At 35.9% G+C, this 20,526-nt stretch overlaps 1 protein-coding gene across 8 annotated transcripts in view; it reads right to left on the bottom strand.

Moving 5' to 3' along the window:
* Positions 1-20,526, bottom strand: part of LOC101900723 (F-actin-uncapping protein LRRC16A) — a 133,511-nt gene that overhangs the window by 50,442 nt on the left and 62,543 nt on the right. For all 8 annotated transcript variants that reach the window (XR_009342817.1, XR_009342818.1, XR_009342819.1 and 5 more), the window contains exons 2-5: positions 14,173-14,270; positions 3,800-3,850; positions 3,416-3,544; positions 3,256-3,339 (exon numbers count right to left, since the gene is read on the bottom strand). Coding sequence is in view for 5 of the 8 variants with exons in the window: in XM_059125715.1 (XP_058981698.1) it covers positions 3,256-3,339; positions 3,416-3,544; positions 3,800-3,850; positions 14,173-14,270 (362 nt within the window). In the remaining 3 variants the exon portion in view is untranslated. The remainder of the gene's footprint in view (positions 1-3,255; positions 3,340-3,415; positions 3,545-3,799; positions 3,851-14,172; positions 14,271-20,526) is intronic.

Here is a 20,526-nt window from a genome sequence, read left to right as displayed (position 1 = left end):
CAAAAATTTGCGAAATTGAATGGAAAATGTGACTAAAACTTAAAAACATTGAAATTGTCATTAACCCTTATACATACCAAAAAAAAAAAGACAAACATGATCCATTTTTAAACCCATCTTTCTCGAACCCTAGTGCTTCTTCTATATTTTCAAAGCTCGATATTAAATGTTGCGAAATATATTTAAAATTATTAGGTTCCCTTTTGTATATATCCAAGGCTACATAGAGGCCTTAAAAAGCTTGGCCCAGGAACCCGAAACTATTTTGAGGTTTTGATATACAAACCGAATACTATGATATGCACTTACAATTTTCCATAACCGAGACAGGCTTGTTTGTTCAGGCTTAATCCCATTATTGTTGTTTTTTATAAAAACAATTGTGGAACTTCTATGGAGTAGGTTCGTATCGGCCCTAAATGAATATGAAGTGGATCGATATATTCTATCTTCACACCAGATCTCGTGTTAGTAGAAATAATGGGATGTGTGAAATATGAAGAGAACCGGATGCTTATTGCGGATATTATGATAATTATGGTTATTCAAAACGTTGACCCTTTGTGTGGGAGGTACCAGAAGGAATGGTTCGATCTCTACCATCTTTATAACATATCTTGTGCTGATAGAAATATTGAGATGTACCAAGTCTGAATGGAATTGGATGTTAATTCCGCGTTTTATGAGCTTTACGGATATTCAAAATGTTGGCCCTTTGTGGGGGAGGTTCAGAAGGAGTGCAACGATATTTTCCATTTTCGCACCTGACCTAGAACAGATGCAAGTATTAAGATTCGCAAAGTTGAAGCAAAATCGGATTATCCTTTTTTCTTTCTGTGCAGTAAGCTACGACTAAGTTTATGACAAAGACACTGCATACCTAAAATGAACGGATTTCCAGGAATCTTGATCCAAAAATAGCCAAAAGTGTGAAAAAGGGAGGACTCCCTCTATTTTTATTACTTTGCGATGTAAACTTTGAAAACGCCTTTACATGTATCTCCTATGTTTAGGATTTTTCCCGAAATTATTTTTTTGTTGCACAGTTTATTTAAGGATATTTTTGAAGGACTCCTTCATTATTTTCCTTTCATTTCTAAAACTTTCGCAAAATTACTACTTTGCTTTCTGAGCTTGCCTTTTTACAAAGCTTGCCTTTTTACAAAATTAAATATTTTAATAAAATAAAGTTACCATGTCATTGCAAACTCGTGGGAGTTGTGATTGTTGGCAGAGAACTTTGTGGGCTCTGTTTGAGAGAAAAGATGTTTCATAAAAAATGCATAAAGTGTAATCATACACACACGCACACACATGTATACATGGAAAATTTATGCACCTTCATTTATTCTACATAGATGTAACAGAAACACAATCACACACATGGGATAAATGGTTGACTTTCTTGTTGTTGTAGTTAAATAAAACAAAGTTTCCACTTTAAATATATTGAAGTTGTTTAAGAATTGGAGGAGGTGGTACCACCACTTTTTGCTTGTGTTCTTAATGTTTTACCAAGGAATGAACTTATCCTTTCAGAGATGTAGTGGTTTTTATTTGTTATACCCCCGATGCTAGTTTCATTGTTTTATCTTTCCCACCTCGAACCCCATGAATAGTGAAATAGTTGTGGGAGCAAAGGTAAGGTAGGCGATAGGGTGAGTTCATGTGCAATTTAAGCGGAAGAACTTTCTTATTTCACAGAAGCACTGCTTGTTACGGCTGTACATCGGGAATGGAAAACTCAATACAATAGTAATCATTAGTATTGTACAATTTCCCCCAATTATAAAAGACCAGCTACCGGTCTTTTACAGGGAAAGATCTTTTAACATCAACGATATCTTTAAAAAGTCTAATGGACTGGGTCCAATGGACAAGTTTTTATAGTTTTAAACTTTCGTTTGAAAATTTTCATCATCCAGGATACACTCTGTAAGAAGTTCGCATCTTTTTCATCTAGACGACACCGCGAGGTATTTGTGTTAGCATTATAAATTCTTACCAGGAAGACAAATTGATGCATTTTATATAAAAATGACAATTAAATTTGGAGCAAACTTTATCTTTAAAGATAAACCCTCAAACGGAATGAAAAAACTGCACTAGATTTTGGAATATAGCTTGACCTATTTACTCGGCACTGTTGCACCATATCTCTACTTTCTAAATGGGTAAGCGCATCCCCAAGCCAAATGAACGGATCATGGGGTGACCATTTAGTTGCCAGAAAATAACTACTAATTTCGTTGTTGTATTCGGTTCTGCTAATCCGGCTGTAACTCCAGGTAGGTAGGTGTCTGGATACACTTCCACTGTGTAGCACGAAATATCGCGTTATATGAGATCAACAGGGTCTCCCTGATCGCAACCCAAGTGTTGCCGGCTAGCACCTATGATCCATTGTTGTCATGAGATGACACCCTGTCGGCCTGACCGGAGTGTAGTTCTCTCTAAAGTCCCCAAACAGTGTGGCATGGTTGACTGTATCAAACGCCTTTTATAACTCACGGACTTTTACGATACGGTTTGTTCTGGCTTAATTTTTGGCTGATATGTGTGGATGTAATGTTGTTGGGGTACTTCATTTCTTTTATGAATATGTGAAATTATTCCCCAGTTATTTTCAAACTTTGCACCCTGCAATACTTTTACTAAAATCAGATCTAAAGAAAAGTTGGGACATATGGTACATAAAAAAGTGGTAACATGCTGAAGGCATATATCTGTTGTTGTAGCAGTTTTAACATGCTCCGTTGTTTGTTTTCTGACTAATCCGGTTCTTCCTCAATGTCCAGGTTTGGGAATTCTGCTACCATTATGGGCTGTAGCCAGAGATCCTCTGGACCGAGTTGGTAGGTTTGGTTTTGTTGTAAATTCTTAAAATTATTTTTTTAAAAGAAGAACATCACAAAAGTCATCGTAAATTTTAACGCCGATGAGTCAGTATAAAATCAGATATCCCGAGCTATCCCCGAAATTATATGGCATTATTTGACTCATTTTTCTTTCATATATTTCATATCACAAATGTGGGAGTATTCTCCTGCTTGGTTGGTTTTCATTCGTACCATCTAGGAATAGTTACGAAAATTCGCAAAAGAAGCCTAACTTTACAAAATTATTTGCATATAATGTTTTGAATATTTACGTCTTATTTAGGCTACCGTCTATTCAAACATCCTACATAATTTAGGATGAACAGCTCCTTTTTAATGGTATATCACTTTTTTAATTGTTTCTATTTGTACTTACCTTCCTTATAATATAATCCAAAGGAACTGTTGGAAAAATATGTTTTATGGCCGATGCCAAATCGGTTAAGATTATGTCCGCACTCTATATTTTGAAAGAAAATGAAGAACAAACAATTAACAATAAAATTACAATTTTTACGGAATCTCATTTAACTTACCGTACTGAAATTGCCCGCATCACCGGTCGTGGCGAAATTATACGGACGATCATTGGTGATGATAGAAAAATGTGTTGGCTTTTTGCTTTCTACCGCTTGGATGTCCAAATAATGGAAATGGCACTCAATCTAATTGATGCATTCGGGGATTTTTGGGTCAATTTGGAGAATGCAAGATTAGACACAAAGCAGACGTCACATAAAATGTTTGAAAAAAAAATTTAGAAAATTAGTGTTGTTGTGTGTGCATTAGTAATAAAATATTTAATACAAATTTATGCATATTTATTTCATTCTCTTCTCCTCTTCGCTTTGACTTTATAACGTCTGTGTAGAAAAGTCAAATGAAAAAAAAAATCTACAACGTTTGAAGAACATAATTACCTTTGTGGGAACTTTTGCAATAAGCAAATAGATGCGCACTGGTGTAAAGACCTGCAAATGGAACAAAGGTAGAGAAAAAAAAACATTTGTTAGTTCATTGCATTGAGTAGTGACCACGGGGGAGTTCTACATGAATTTTGTTGTTTGTAGCGCCTGCAAAAAATATGAGTTCTTTGTGTTTTTTCTGTGTCCATTGTCTGATGTCATTTTCGCATCGTTGTACTATTGTCGGCAAATTTAAGAGAAGATTCCATCATTCATTCATGGTTTTTGAGGCGACTTGAAGGTAACCTAATTTTGTTTTTGAAGCCTTGAATACTATGAATTAGATATTTTGAAGTTTAAAGACATTTATTTAAAAAATTTAATATTTAGAAAACATGGACTAGGAGTGTTAGATTGATAGCGCGGGCTAGATTGGTATGGTGGTATGAACCCTCAATGATAAATCTGAGATATAAGGTCTGTACCAAAAGGTGGACCTATATTGATAATATAATCGGTCTTATATACAGGTTGAAATGAAAAAACTGCAACCAACTTCACACTGCTGTCATTTCTACGCCACTCGTCCGACAGCTGTTAAAATTATTCCAGTGATAGCTCATTATATTGTTTACAAGCGTTCAAAAGCATTTTGGTGAAATGTTCCAGAAAAAAGTTATTCGTCATGGAATTCAAGCGTGATAGTGTGATTTCTTTATATTTGGCTGGAAAACCACAAGTGGCTATCGTTAGAGCACTTCAACATTTAAATGTGAATAAATCTGTTGTGTCTTGTACCATCGCTCTTTACCGTGATACTGGTAAAGTAAAGAAGCGACTTGATCGAAACCCGCGTCGCAGTGGCCGAAAAATGGCTAGTGAGCTGAACATATAGCAATATTCCATTCGGGAAATTTTGAAAAATGAGCTCAGGATAAAGCCATTGAAATTCCAAAAAGTCCAAGAACTTACACCGCAATAGAAAGAAAATAGACTCAAAAGAGCTAAGGAGTTGCTTCGCTTAGCCGAAAGTGTTGAACTGCCGAATTTGGTTTTCTCCGATGAGAAAACATTCGTTGTCCAGCAGTTTGTAAACAAACAAAATGATCGTGTTTACTTGCCAAAGAGGTCAGCTGAAAATGTGCACCTTCGGTTGGCCACCAGAACTCAAGCAACGGCCATGGTGATGGTGTGGGCCGCCATAACAGCCGATGGTCGCTCTCCGCTCGTATTAATCGACCGTGGCATCAGAATAAATGCCGAATATTATCGCGAAAATATTCTGGAGGGTGTATTAAAGCCTTGGGAATGAGGCAAATATTTTGGCCACAGATCTTGGACATTCCAACAGGACACAGCAAGCGCCACCCAAGGTTACAAAATGAGGTTCGTCGCTTCATTTCCAGTGCACAATGGCCACCAAAATCGCCGGATACCAATCCGTTGGACTATTGTGTCTGGAGTAATTTGGAAAGCAAGGTTGACACTTAAAAATACCAAAGAGTCGATCACCTCAAGCAAGCGCTTCGCCGGGAACGGACGAAAATACCGCAGATTCGGGCAGTGTGTGACGGTTTCATTGGCCATTAGAAGGTCATAATTCGTGCCAAATGTGACCAATTCCAATTCCAATTTCATTCAATAAAATTTAAAAAACAAAAAATTAAAAATTATGGCGTTTGATTTTGTTGCAATTTTCTTATCTCACCCTGTACTTCAAGAAAATCACATACAATATTCAAACACTTCATATTGCTGATGTATGCGGTGCCTCTGTGGCTCATCTTGAGGCTCATTTATTTACATTACCTTTCAATAACTTTTGTAAACAATTATCAAATCGAGTGTTAATTTCCCCCGCACACCAACACAAACATTCGACGACTTGTCGGCACGAAAGGACTCAATAAAAACAAAAGAAAACAATGAGTATACATTTCACATCAACAAAATGTTTGGGCATTTGTTTAGACAACTATTATGAGCGTGTTTAAACAATAAACTGTAATAATAATGACAAAAAATAAACGACAATAGCTAATAAACTTAAAGGCTTAAAATAACTCAGGTGTTAAATAACAGCCAACGATAAGCAGACAGACAGACGTCTGTCTGTCTGTCTGTCCTTGCTGGCAAGGGAGACACTTGTAAAAAGGCTACACCTAATAAACAAAGACACGCCAGCCAAAAAGGATCCCAGGAGAAGGGAAAAAGGCGAAGAAGAAATACACAAACAAACATACAAAACTATCAAATTACCAGCGACAACAATTGTCTTAATTAAGTTTTATTTACGCTTAAGTTGTCATGCAACAACGACAAACAACAAAGGAGCAAATGTGAGGAGGTAGGAGAGGTTGAGTCCTAGAGGCGTCGTTGAAAGGACGCCTCTTCTTATATCCGCATACATCATGCTGGAGGGAAGAGTGAATTGTCATCAAATACCATTGACTATTATAAGGGTAATATATTCCACCTTACGGAGAATTTATATCGAAAGGATTTCACCAAAGGAATTAAAAGAGGATTTAATGTTAAAGGAGATAGACGGCGGGAAGGACAAATGTTGAATCAAAAGATATTAAAGCTAAAAATAAAAGACCTTCAAACAGTTTTAATTAACATGTCATATGCAGGGAATAAAAGACTTTTACACATTTGAGCGGGAGTGAGGACTAATAGGTTCCCCTTGGGTGTATGATTAAACTACTTTGATGTAATCTAGGCCAGGATTTTTCTTGGAGTAAGAATCAAATTGAAAGGTCTCGTCAAAACTTTCTAATATCGGCGACCACTGCCATACAACTGTTGTACCTGTTTGCATCTTAATTCGGCATCAGAATTGGAAATTTGTAGAGATTCGGACAGAACTCGGGAAAAAACGCCAAGAGAATCCCAAGATGGTTGACGAATGAAGCTTTTAAAGACCAAACTAAATCGATGCACACTCAAGGGACTGTCCCAAGAATCTTTAAGGCTCGAGCCTGAAATAGGTCAGCCGGAACAGGACTTTTATGTAAAGCATATGGAAGCATGTGTGGAAACTGCAAATGAGAAATAATGGACTTTGTCATGCAGTAGTTGGAACCAGTGGTATTGTAAAATGCACCAAAATACCGATCACGATGACCTAAACGCCAACTAGGGTTTGAGAAAATCAATATGCAATGGGTGTATTTCCATTTTGTTGGGGGTGTATTTCGAATACGTTGGGGACCAGGATAATGGTTGCTACTTAGGTATGGAGGTATGACAATCCATATTCAAAGCGAGGGACGACCTTCCTTCTATGAGTGAGCCGGCGAATATGGCCATACAACTTTTGTACCTGTTTGTATCTGAATTCGGACAGAACTCGGAAAACCCGCTAAGAGAATCCTAAAATGGTTGGTGAATAGAGCGAAAGCGTTCAAAGATCAAACTAACTCGATTCAAACTCAAAAGACTGTCCAAAGAATTCTTAGGACTCGGGCCTGAAATAGTTCAGCCGGAAGAGGACTTTTATGTAAAGCCTGCACAGAAGAGGAAGAGTGTGGAAACTGGAAATGAGTCATAATCTCGGGGAAATATACCCAAGAAACATTAAAAAGATGAACCTTGTCAAATTGTAAAATGCGCCAAAATACCGCTGACGGCTTGCCGCCAATTGGGAGTAGAGGAAGCCAATATGCAATTGATGATTTTCCACTCATTGTTGCATCATCGAATACATAGTGGACAAGGATAACGGTAAGTAGTGAGGTATGGCATTCCATAATCTGAATGTTGACTTCTTTAAAGTGGTGAGGGCAAGAAACGGTGTGTACGAGCTTCCCAACAAAGACAGCAAGGAGGTCGCATCCTACATATGTGAGTGGCGCTGAACGTTAGAGAACAAACCTCTTATGAAGTAGATAATAAACCTCTAAAGGACTTTTGGAAGATCCTTAGAGAAATATAAAAAAACGTAGTAAATTTCTTGGAAAGACTCTATAGATTTCTAAATAATTATTTTTTATAAAACATAAAAGAAGAGAGTTCTCCAAAGGAGTATTCTATAGAAGACCCCGAGGTGTTATATGGAGGAAAATACATTAATCAGGGCCTCAATTCTTGTTCTATGAAAATATGAAATGAAAAATATTTCCTTTATAAAATTTTTCATTTGACATTTCTTTCCTTTATAAAAGCTTTCATTTCCCATTTTCATAGAACAAGAATTGAGGCCGAGGTCTACTATGGAAGAGGAGGCGTGGATGATGATCTTGAACAAGGGAAAAACAGATTCTTAAGAGGTCCTCGTAGTCAACGAAGTCCTCAAATAGATCAGATACTCACATAGTCCTTGATAAAAAAAATTACAAGGTATACGAAATCTTCTATGAAATACCCATAAAAGGTCTTCTAGTGAAGAGTAAAGCCTACTAAAAAATGTCTATCTATATCTATGAAAGAGGAAAATGTTTGTATGTTTGTTTGTAATTTAGGGACTCGGAAACCGGCGAACAGACTTTCCTGAAAATTTCCAAGTATACTACAACATTGCCTGAAAGTAACGTAGGCTATATTATTGAAATTCCACTTGGAACTGGAGATAAGAATCAGACTCGGAGGTACCTCCGAAAAATGTAGATTTTATATGCATATATCTATTGATCGATTACAGATACAGTCTCCACATTTGGAACAACAAATAATTTGCCAAGTTATATTGAAATCGGTTCGGACTTGGATATAGCTCCCATATATATTTTCGGCCGATTTCACATATTTGATGCACCAAATACGATACGTATGTTCCATTCCAATGAAATTCGGCATGTGTGTGATTAGATTTGGTACAAAAATAAATTTTTCCAAATTATATTGAAATCGGTTGAGTTTTGGGTATAGCTCCCATATGTATATTTCGGCCGATTTAATGTATGTTATGCATCAAACACGATATGTATGTCCGATTCCAATGAAATTCAGAATGTTTCGCGGATTTTCAATGAAATATGAAAGGTGTGACGGAATTTGGAGTAAAAATAAATTTTTGTATGTTGCTACCTCGATTTTTCTAATTGCAACAGAAATGCCACTCAACTTCAAAAGATGGCAGTTTTCTGCACGTTTGGCATTTGCTATGAAATTTATTAATCCAAAGGCCAACCCATTTGTGTATACGGACTAAATTTGACATGTTCCTGCTTTTCTCATGGTCAGCGGTTCCTGGCATGGTTCACGCGTTGTTTACGCATTAAAATATTACAATAATTAGGTTTTTTAATTTGTTTTATTTTTTTAAACCAGCAAATATTCGTATATTTGAATGCACATGGAATCAAAAGGGGTAGTGAAGCGCACCGGGTTCAGCTTGTAGAATATAAAACGTGCTTAAGGTGTCCTATGGAAGAGAAAGCCTCCAAATTTTGTAAGCCCTTTTCATGGGCTTTATATCTAAGTATGATGACATGGAGGCTCATCCAATAAAAAAAATAACCCCACCACTCGAACAGTTATTTACCATTTGCCACTCATCGGAAACTTTGTTAAGTTAATTAAAAATGATAAACATTAAATTAAATGCCGGCTGGCTAACTTTTGCCGATTGTTAATTAAATTTTCTTAAACTTTTAATGGGATCCCATGAATCACATGGCACCAAACACGCACACACACACACGCAGTTACACATTCAGATATGTACGTATGTATGCATTTGGTATATTTGTAATATAATATTTATGGCTGTAAGAAAAAGTAATCTTATTTGTTATGAATAAACAATGAACGGGCCATGGATGAAGAAGGAAGGCGGCGCTTGCCTATGAAATTATTGTTTTTCCTTACTTGAAAACCCAAAGAGAAAAAAAGAAAAACTTGTCATTTCTTGAGAAAATCGTTTCAAATGATAGAAAAATGGATAGAAAGAAGTAAATGTCGAGGAATCACAGAGGCATACAAATGTAAGGATAGTTGGGTGAAGAAATGAATGAATGCATGTTTGTTTGTTTGTTTGTGTGTTTAAGGTTGGTTGCGACGATGACAACACTTTTCGCTGAAAACTTTTCTTACAACAAACACTTAGTGAGGAGCATTGTTGCTGGGGAAAAGTAGGCATGTTTAACATCATTCTTCTTCTTTGCCCCCCGTTCTCCTTCCATCATTTCAAACAATGAAGATGCAACAAAACGCTACTCCTCTTAAGATTTTTCATTTGAAAGTTTTCTGTAGGATGGCTGCAGTTGGAAGCGGAGAGGGGGTGTTGTAAGCTAAAGTTTGAACAACTTGGGCAAGTTATTGTCGAACGAACAAACATTGCCTGAAAATATTGAAGTAGTTTATCCTGTGACAGACAAGCAGTCAGGCAGCAGGAAGGAAGGATGTCACACAATCTGAAGTGTTACAACAGACGAATGAACGACAATCATTACAAAGCTATTCAACGGCACAAATGAGTTGTACTTTACAATTGAAAAGTGCAAAATTAAAATGTTTCTTTGTTTTCGTTTCGATTTTGAAGAAGTTTTAGAGAGGTCATTGACTTTAGTGGCATATTTTTACATCAAGTTGTAGATAATCGAAATAAATATGTTCAGTCATGCAAATATAGATCTGAAGTTTTTTCTATCAATGATATGTATTATAGCGGAATTTATAGTTGGTGGTGTCACTGAAAACCGTATAAGCCATACTACCAACAGATTATGTAATCACTGAATAACAAATCTACTAAGGTCTTTTGTTGACAAAAAGATTTTCCGATTAACTAGACTAGAAGTCTTTACACTTTTGTCTGTGATCAGAAGATCTTCAAAAGGTATTCCACAGGCCAGATAACTTACTTAAAGTCTTTCAAACAACAGACGACCCTCTATGTCTACATACCAGAAATGCCTTATAAAGTTGCACTGTGCGACGAGATTATTTTTTTCCAAAATTATAGAAAGAACCCGAAACGATTATGAAAGTAGTGTTAAAAATATGAGACACATGCATCGGCGTTTTGAAAGTTTACATCGGGAAAGTAGCAAAAAGAGGACGATAAAGTTCCGCCAATTTTTATAATTTTTGAAAATCTATAAAGAGTACATTTATGTGTGACCGATTCAGTTGATCGAAACAGTTGAAGATAGAATCTGGAAATTTTGTAAGTTTGGGGTTTTGGGAAATCGTACAAAAAGGATACTAAAAGGTACCAAAAATTGAAACGAATCTATTAGACAAACGGATAGAGATAGGAATCTAAATTATGTAGGATAGATGTTACAAAAATGTTTCCAGCCATTTCGAACTTTTGAAAATGTGTACTAAGTGTGAGATCTGGGTTTGGGTGAGCGGATGGAGCTGGAATTTTGAAATGTTGATATTGCAGTCGCTGTTAGAGTGTAAGGTTGAGATTTGAAGGTGGGTTTAGAAATTTGTTCTAAACAAGTACTGGTATACGAGAAAGGGGTAGAGTTGGAAATCTGAATGTTTGTATTAGGATCATTTTTTGTGAGGTGGGGTTGAGATGGAGGTGTATATGGGAATATGGGCTGAGAAAGTACGAAAAGTACTAAATGGTATAAAATTTGATTTCTGGGGAAAGGATGGAGCCGGAAATTTGGAATGAGGATCTTTGATGCTTTGTGAAAAGAAGCACCGAAGGGTCATTGGAAATTCGAATGTTGAGTGTACCGAAGGAGTTGGCCAAAATTGACAAATTCGTATCTGACCTAAGACTTATATAAATATTACAACTTGCCAGATATAGTCCAAATCGACTACTTCCTATACTTTATATAAGATATATGCATTTTTTTGGAAAATGTGGAAATATGCGTGAAGTAGAAGATATAGCGGACCTAAGTATTCCATTTTCATACTTCATCTAATATAGATAAAAAATATTGGTAAGGGCAAAATTTGAAAATTGTGACTCTTTGTGGGTTAGGTACCAGAAAGGGGTTTCGCAGATATATATCATCTTCACAACATATCCTGTGGTAGCAAAAACATTTGTATGTGTGATATTTGAAGAGAGTGGGATGGTTATTTCGCTTTCTTTCGTCGTTTTGTTTTTCAAAATCTTGGACCCTATGTGGGTACGTATCAGAAAGAATGGTCCGATCTCTACCATCTTAATAACAGTTCTTGTGTTGATGGAAATATTGAGATGTGCCAAATCGGATGTTAATTTCGTGTTTTATGAGCTTTGTTGGGGAGGTACAAGAAGAAGTGGACCTATATATCCCATCTTGTTAATAAAAATATTGTAATGTGTGTAATGTGAAAATAAAAGGATACTTATTTCGAATTTTATGATCGTCTTAGTTATTCAAAACTTTGCCCTTTGTGGGGCCCATACCAGACCTTGGGACAATCGGACTCGTACATCACATTTTATAAGAGTTAAAATTATGCAAAAGTTTGACCTTTTGTGGGGAAGGCACCAGAAAGAGTGGACCAATATTGTCCGCACCTGACTTAGCACTGATGCAAATATTAGGATTCGCAAAGTTATATAAATATCGGATTATGCTTTATCTTTCTGTCCAGTAAATTATTTTCTTTGAAAATGTTGACATTTTGTGGGGGAGGTACCAGAAGGAGTGGACCGATGTTGCCCATCTCCGAACTCGATCTAAGTTTGACAATAATATTACGATCGAGAGTTATCCTGAGCACCAGCCAGACAGACAGACGGACGGACATCGCTAGATTGACTCCAAATGTCCTGAAACAGATTTGGTTCAAAGAGACCTAGGGTCTAAAACCATTATTTCCATGAGGCATGTTTTAGCAGTATCAAATGATATATACCCTCTCTAGCCATATGGCTGAGGTTATAAAAATATTATAATAGAAAATTGATTCCTTCCTTCCAAAAATGTCGGAAGTTAAGAATTTAATTTCAGAAATTTAAAAAACATCGTGTTTAAAAATTCTACTTTTCGAGGACGAAATGCCGACTCCAAATTTTCAACATGGAGTCTAAAACCGATATTTCGATAACACACATTTTCGACCGTATCAGCTGGTGATTAGTCTCCATAGCCGCAAGGTCCTGTGTAAGCCTTTCACAGTAGGGATGGTCATCAAGTTTCCTCTCTGGTTTGGTCTCCTTATTAATACAATGCCTCTGAATATGTATACCATAATATGTAAATGGCCTTTTCTGTTTTAACTTATATCTTCCTGATATAAAATACTTTAAGAACTGTGCATTATCAGGACAAATCACTATCATGTGAGGGTTGGAGAATAAGTGGCATTTCTACATGAGTGCTCTTTTGTATGGTTACGTTTTCATTATCAAAAAATAAAAATCAGCTACCATTAAAAAAACCTTATCTCAGACATTTCATCAAATTGGAATTTGATTAATTGAAAACCAAGAAACAAATAAAAAGAATTCCACAAAAAATATTTGCTTATTGAAATCCCATCTAATGAAGTACCCTAACGCAACATGTGGCGGCGTTTGATGGCGTGCAGTAGCAGCAGCAGTAGCTTGAAGTGGCTGACTGCAGTTTGCCAGCCACTTTAGTTTGGAGTCAGAGTCCGTGCTGCATGTCTAGTGGCCAACAATCAATGATGGCGTGTTAAATGCACTCACACACACCCACACACTCAAACACACAACTAATGTTCAATCAATTAATTTTAACCAAATTTCCACTTTGCGAACAAAATTTGTGGCACGGTGATGGGCAGACAAACAAAAGGAGGAGATGAGCAAAAACAAAAAACGTTATTCGATGATCTATGTGGTGTTGATGATTCTATTTTCCATTTTCACAGCTGGTTGCATGATGATGATGATGCTGCTGTTGTTAGCCAAGTGTGAGTGTCAGTAGTGACGGTGGTGGTGAAGGTGTTAAGGCCAGCGGTTTAATGTTGCCATTACTTTTACTCTTTACATTTTTTGTTTGAATTTTGTTTTTGGTTTAGCTTGTGGCAGCTTGAAGCTTGAACATGGTCATGATAAATTATTGTTGCATGATTGAACATTTACACCCTCCACTAATTGCAACAAAGGCAACAACATGCGTTACGTGCGAGTGATGGTGAGGATAATGATTATCGGAGTTGATTATGATTGGACATATCATAATGTATTGGGGCTGTTCCTGCATGCCGATATGAAAACACATTTTCGAATAAGATTTTTATATTTTCAATTTTTTTTAAGTTAATTTCAAAATTTTAAAAGCGCAATAGTGTTTTTCTTTCAGAAACTAAGTCTACAATTGTTCTACTGACTCGCCCCTCTTTTTAACCTTTTTTACCCTTTTCAAGTCTACAATATTAGGGTTTAATATTTTATGTTGAACTTCAAAATAGGTCCCTTAATTCTGACCACAACATTTTGTTTGTAGATTTTTTATATATTGTTAAAAGTAATATATTTTCTCAGATAAATCAAAAATAAAACTCACCAAAACACGATTCTCTGTTTTGTCATTCTTCGTTTCCAATTTGACCATATATTTGACAAGGATTTTTGTGTGACGGCCCAATATGGACTTAACGCTCTCTGAAACAAAAAAAATGGAAGAGAAACAGAAATATGTCATTAGAACTATTAATCAGCATAAATTTCAAAAATTTGCACATTTTTTTTCTTTTCTAACACAAAAATTCAATTAGACGTGACTGGATTCAATTCAAATGGGGTAGACGACGGCAACGACGTGTTTATGTTCGCATAGCATGAAAGTGAGCAAATTTAAATTAATAACATCCGATATTATGGCGCAGATCAAAAATACAACAACAACCATATCGTTGTCACCATTATTATGATGCAGTTTGTGTGGGGCATATGGCGAACAAAGCATTAAAAAAATGGGAATTTAGGAATTTTTTTGATTATTTTAAGAACGTTGCATTATAAAAAGTATTTTTTCAACTACTTTCAACACCAACAATATTTTTCCTCACACATACACGTGTTTTTAAAAAATATTTTTTTTTTTTTAAATTTGAAATAATTTTTTATAAGGATTGGATAGCTAAAAGAAGAAATTTAAAAATATTTTTAAGGAAATTTAAATATATAATGTTATATAGCGACTTTTTAAATTTTTTCAAAAAGCAAACCCTTTGAGAATATTTTTAGAGGACTTTTCAAAGAATATTTGTATTAGATTTTCAAGGTTTTATATATTATTCAAGTTATTCTCTTTTTCGGAAAGAAACCAGGAAAATTGTACCTTTTACTTCAAAAGGTCTTCAAAATCGATCATTGCTCAATGGTCCCACATCCAAACTTTCTGTCCAAAACTATTTCAACGTCTCCATATGTAAACCCTAAAGACTAACAGTGGCCTCAATATCAAACCTCAGAATTTCACATCTATTCCTTCAGCCGATACCAAATTTAGCAACATTTATAAAAAAAATGCAACTCTCCATCCTGGACACCAACAGTGATCCAAAACCAGATATCAACACCAGATACCAACAAAATCCTCAATATAAAATTTCGGTATTCTAGGTCCATCTTAAGACCAAATCCCATGTTTAATACCAAACTTTTCGTACATTTATATTACGCATGTCCAAAACCACCTCTTTCTCCGCACCCTAGATACCAACATAATACCAAATTTCAGAATTTCATCTCTATCCATACACCAACGACACATTTTGTGGAATTTTCCTCTTTTCGTACGGATTTCCAAAACTATCTCCAAATTTTAACTACAGGCAATAACAGTGACATCCATATCAAATTTGAAGATTTTAGCACCTATCCCTTCACCCAATACCAAATTTAGTGTCATTTAGTATAATTATAGTACATATATGCAAAACCAGCCCCTTTACGCAACAACAGAACCTAACAGTGACATCCATATCAAATCTGAGAATTTTAACTTTATTCCTTCACCCTTACCAAATATAGTACTATTGAGTACTTTTCGTACAATTATAGTACACATTTTTTAGGCTAACTCTATATATTAATTCCAGATACCAACAGAAACCCCAATACCAAATTTAGTACCTTTAAGCACTTTTCGTACAAATATATGACGCATTTCCAAACCACCGCCTAATCTCAAACACTAATATCCTCAGTAATATAAAAATCAAATTTCAGAATGTTATCTCCAACCCTACACCAAATTTCAGATACCAACTGAGACCTCAATATGAAATTCGAGGATTCCAGTCCTATCCCCTTCTCCCAATACCAAATTTAGTACCATTTGGTTCTTTTCGTACAAATATTGAACGCATTTCCAAATCACCGCCAAATCAAATTTCCGAATTTTATCTCTATACCTTTACTCAATACCAAATATAGTACCATTCAGTAATGTTTTTACAAGACTACACATAAACAGCAGTCCTAATACCAAATTTTAGATTTCAAGCACTATCTGCTCGCCCAATACAAAATTGTATCAAATATACTAATATTTAGTCATTCTCGCGCAAATGTATACATTTCCAAAACCACCTCTATAAAACAAACCAAACACTTACAGGGGCTGAATACAAAAATTCCAGCATTTAAATGTGAATAAATCTTTTGTGTCTCGTATCATCGCTCGTTATATATGATACTGGAAGCGTAGCCCGACGTCAAGGAAGTGGACGGAAGAAAACAGCAACATCAGCAGAAATGGTTCAAAAAGTAAAGAAGCGACTTGGTCGAAACCCGCGTAGCAGTGGCCGAAAAGTGGGTCGTGAGCTGAACATATCGCAATATTCCAAATATTGAAAAATGAGCTCGAGGTAAAGCCATTGAAATTCCAAAAAGTGCAAGAACTTACACCGCAACAGAAAGAAAATAGATTCAAAGGGGCAAACGAGTTGCTTCGCTTGGCCGAAAGTGGTGAACTGTCCAATTTGGTTTTTTCCGATGAGAAAACATTCGTTGACCGCAGACCTTGGACATTCCAACAGGATTCAGCACCATCGTACTCAGCACGCGCCACCCAAGAATGGTTACAAAATGAGGTTCCTCGCTTGATTTCCACCGAACAATGGCCACCGGGAATGGACCAAAATACCGCAGAGCAACATTCGAGCAGCGTGTGACGGTTTCATTGGCCTTTGAAGGCCATAATTCGTGCCAAAGGTGACCAATTCGAACAAATCTAAACTTATTCTAAAATTTGATGCTATTTGCGATATTTTGCTTTCATTCAATAAAATTAAAAAAATGTAAAAAATATGGCTTTTGACTTTGTTGCAGTTTTTTTATCTAACCCTGTACCTATATGTCGGCAAGACGACTGATACATTTTAATAAGTTTTTTCGTTTTTTCTTTCAATTTTTAATTTTTCCATAATTAAATGTACAATACCCCTATTTACAAATTCTGGATTTCAATCAAATGGAATCTCTAAGTAAAAGTTCTCTGGAATATAATAAAATGAATAAGTAATTCGCGCTGTGGATGGCATTAAGTAGGGAAGTACAGAATAAAAAAAAATATTCACAGAAAGTTTGTGTCACCATTGGCATTCGGATGATACACAAGCTGCAATGTGAGCAATAGTAGCGAAAGCAGTTGGAGCATTATGTCATCGATCAAATATTAAAAAAAATACAAAAAGAAAACAAAAAATGTATTTCAGGCAATGTCCTACACAACGCGAAAAATTACAGATTTCCTGAAAAACATATTTGCCAATTATGATGGCACAACGTTCGTTGTTGCTGAAAAAATGGAATTATGCCAATATCGAATATTACAGGGATAGCTGGCAATCTGTGGGGCAAAAAAATTCCGTTGGGGGAGAGCTGTGCAAATAAATATTTAAAAAATAATGCATCTAAGCATTTAATTTGAAATAGTAAATGTCAATTGTTTTAATTGCGGAACGTTAGTTGTAAGCAAATTGCAACGATTTTCCTTGGGGAGGTTATTTTATAATGTTATGTAAAACAAACTAGTAAAAAAGAAGCAAAGTTCGGCCGGGCCGAACTTTCAATACCCTCCAACTTTGGGTAAAGAAAACATTTTTATATAAAGTATCTAAATTCAAACGTGTTAAAAAAAACCATAAAGTGTGTAAGGCCGTTGTATGGGGACCGTACCAAAACGGGAACCTCAATAGCCAATTTTATACCTAAAGGATTTTGACCTACCAAATCTTTTTAAATTTCAAATTTGAAACAATTTCGTGGGTAAATGTGACTAGAATTATCAAAATACCGAATTTTGGTGGGCATCGTTATATGTGTGCTATAGGAAAACGCGGACGTAAATATTCAATGTTCTGCCAACGGAGCTAGAACCCATTATGAACTACAAAAGTCAAACAAATTTTTAGACAAATCCGTGGAAAAATGAGGTGAAAACATCAAAATACTGAATATCCGGAGGCACCATTATGTGCGGACTATACGAAAACGTGGACCTAACATATAATTTTGCGCTACCGCAGCTAGAACCCATTATGACCTACAAATACCAATTTTTAGACAAATCCGTGAACAAATTTGGCAAAAATCAACAAAATACCGAATATTGGGAGGTACCGTTATATGGAGACTATACCAAAACGTGGACCTATACATACAATGTTTCGCCAAACGAGCCAGAAACCATTATGACCTACAAATAACAATTTTTATACAAATCCGTGGAAAAATAAGGCTAAATACCGAATATCCGGAGGTACCATTATGTAGGGCTATACAAAAACGTGGACCTTTACACACAATGTTTTTTCACCAGAGCTAGAACCCACTATGACCTACAAATACCAATTTTTAGACTAATCCGTGAAAAAACCTAATATCGGGAGGTACTGTTACATAGGAGCTCTACCAAAACGTGGACCTATTTATACTATGATCCGCCACCGGAGCTAGAACCCATTGCGGACGACCAATATCAATTTTAGACAAATCCATGAAACAATCAAAATGCCGAATATCGGGAGGTACCGTTATATGACAAAATGTGCTCTACGTCAAATAATCTGGGCTGTATAGCGATTTTAACAGACAGTCAGACGAACAGAAGTCGTTAAATTGACTTTGAATTTTATGCTGATTATGAAAATATACACTTTATGTGGTCTACGACGAATATTTAGGGATGTTACAAACGGAATGGCAAAGCTAATATACCCAACTTTCAAGGTAGAGGGTATAATAATGAGGTAGTGGTGGGCCGGTTACAATCAGACAATCAAAAATGTAGGAACCAGAAATAACAACATTTTTTATTTATATCAACAAGTTAGAAAATTTGCCAATGCCGAGTCTCCAACTCACAACCTTTGGTTTTAAGTCAGATGCACACACGTCCCACATTTGCTCATTACAGACAGACAATGGTAATGATGTAATTTCCCTCCTAAATATCAATAATGCAGAAGGTAGTTTGCGCACATTACCTTTTAATGGGTTATTCGGCTCACACTGAAATATGGAAATCTGAGACGCCTCAAAATCTCAACTGGACTCCCATAAATCTACAAAAGAAATGCCATCCATTTAATATTTGACACGTTTTTCATGGCTAATTCTTAACTCAAACACACATCGCTGGAACTCTCAAAGCCACAATGGTCTTGACCTACTCTTCCAGAATAAATATAGCCATGGTCATTTGTATCCATCCATCCATCGAAGTACTTAGATACCAGATGAAGTCCAGTGAGATAAAGAGGGGGAATGAGGATTCAATGAAAGTAAATCTGAATGACAGTTTACTGATTGAATGATGACAGTAAACAGCTCGACTCTCGGCTTCACTAAGTGGCTTGGTAAATATTTATGCATGGCCAACTGGGACTGTTTAAAGCTTTGAGGATTTCATTGTTGCTGTTGTTTGTTAAGAGGAAAGTACCAGCAGCAACAACAACAGTACAAATAACAATATTAACATACATTTCGTTTATTTACAACAATGGTTTTTATTGTGATGGCTTGCTTCCGATTATTGCCAGCCAGCCAATCAGCCAATCATCCATGCCGTTATTTAACGCTCTGTATTGTTGTAAATATGTAAAACATGAGCTCTGACGGGCACTAAATCTCAGCCAACTGATGATCTACTTCATAGCCAGCTAAAAAAATGGCATGCAGCATTATGTCATTATTAATTAATTTTATTTAAAAAAAGAAGCAAAAAAAAATAGAGAAATTTTTATTTATTTTTATATTTCCGTTTTGGTCGGGCAATGAAACTCGCAGGTTGAAGCGGTGAACCCGCACGCTCGATGGGGTCAGTCAGTGTTTTTTGCACGCTTCAGTGGCTATGCAGACATGTGTAATAAATCTGCCAGCCAGCCACAAACAACAACAGCAATAATGATGACGACGATGATGATGATTGCTGAGTGATGACTGACTGCACCACCACTCATTCGTTCGGACTTAATCAACTCAAACGTCAGTCAGCCAGTTATTCGCTTCTAAGTGGATTTGTTACAATAATGCGTGGACAGCCAATGAGTGCAGCTACTTTCGCTAAGAGGACAGACAATGGGTTTAGGAGGAGGTATCAAACTTGAAAAAATTGAATCTTGGTTACGAAATATTCTTTACCGAAGAAAATCAAAATTTTGAAATGAAAAAAAATCAGAGTTTATATACAGAATTAGCAAGCCCTTGTTACTGGATTTTTAAACTCCTTGAACATATTTTATTTGTTGAATAAATCATGTTTATAGCTTTTTTTTGATCCTTAAATAAATATTATTTTAAAAACGTCCCGCTTCGATAGTTCTTTAAAAATATTATCAAATAAGATGTACAATCTCAAAGTCCTTGAGTCAATTTATTGTTTTAATTTTTTTTTAAATCCTAGCGT

The sequence above is a fragment of the Musca domestica genome, unplaced genomic scaffold, assembly GCF_030504385.1.
Source record: "Musca domestica strain aabys unplaced genomic scaffold, Musca_domestica.polishedcontigs.V.1.1 10, whole genome shotgun sequence".
Classification (NCBI taxonomy): domain Eukaryota; kingdom Metazoa; phylum Arthropoda; class Insecta; order Diptera; family Muscidae; genus Musca; species Musca domestica.
Note: the sequence above shows the minus strand (reverse complement) of the source record. Positions and strands in the feature narration are given on the sequence as shown.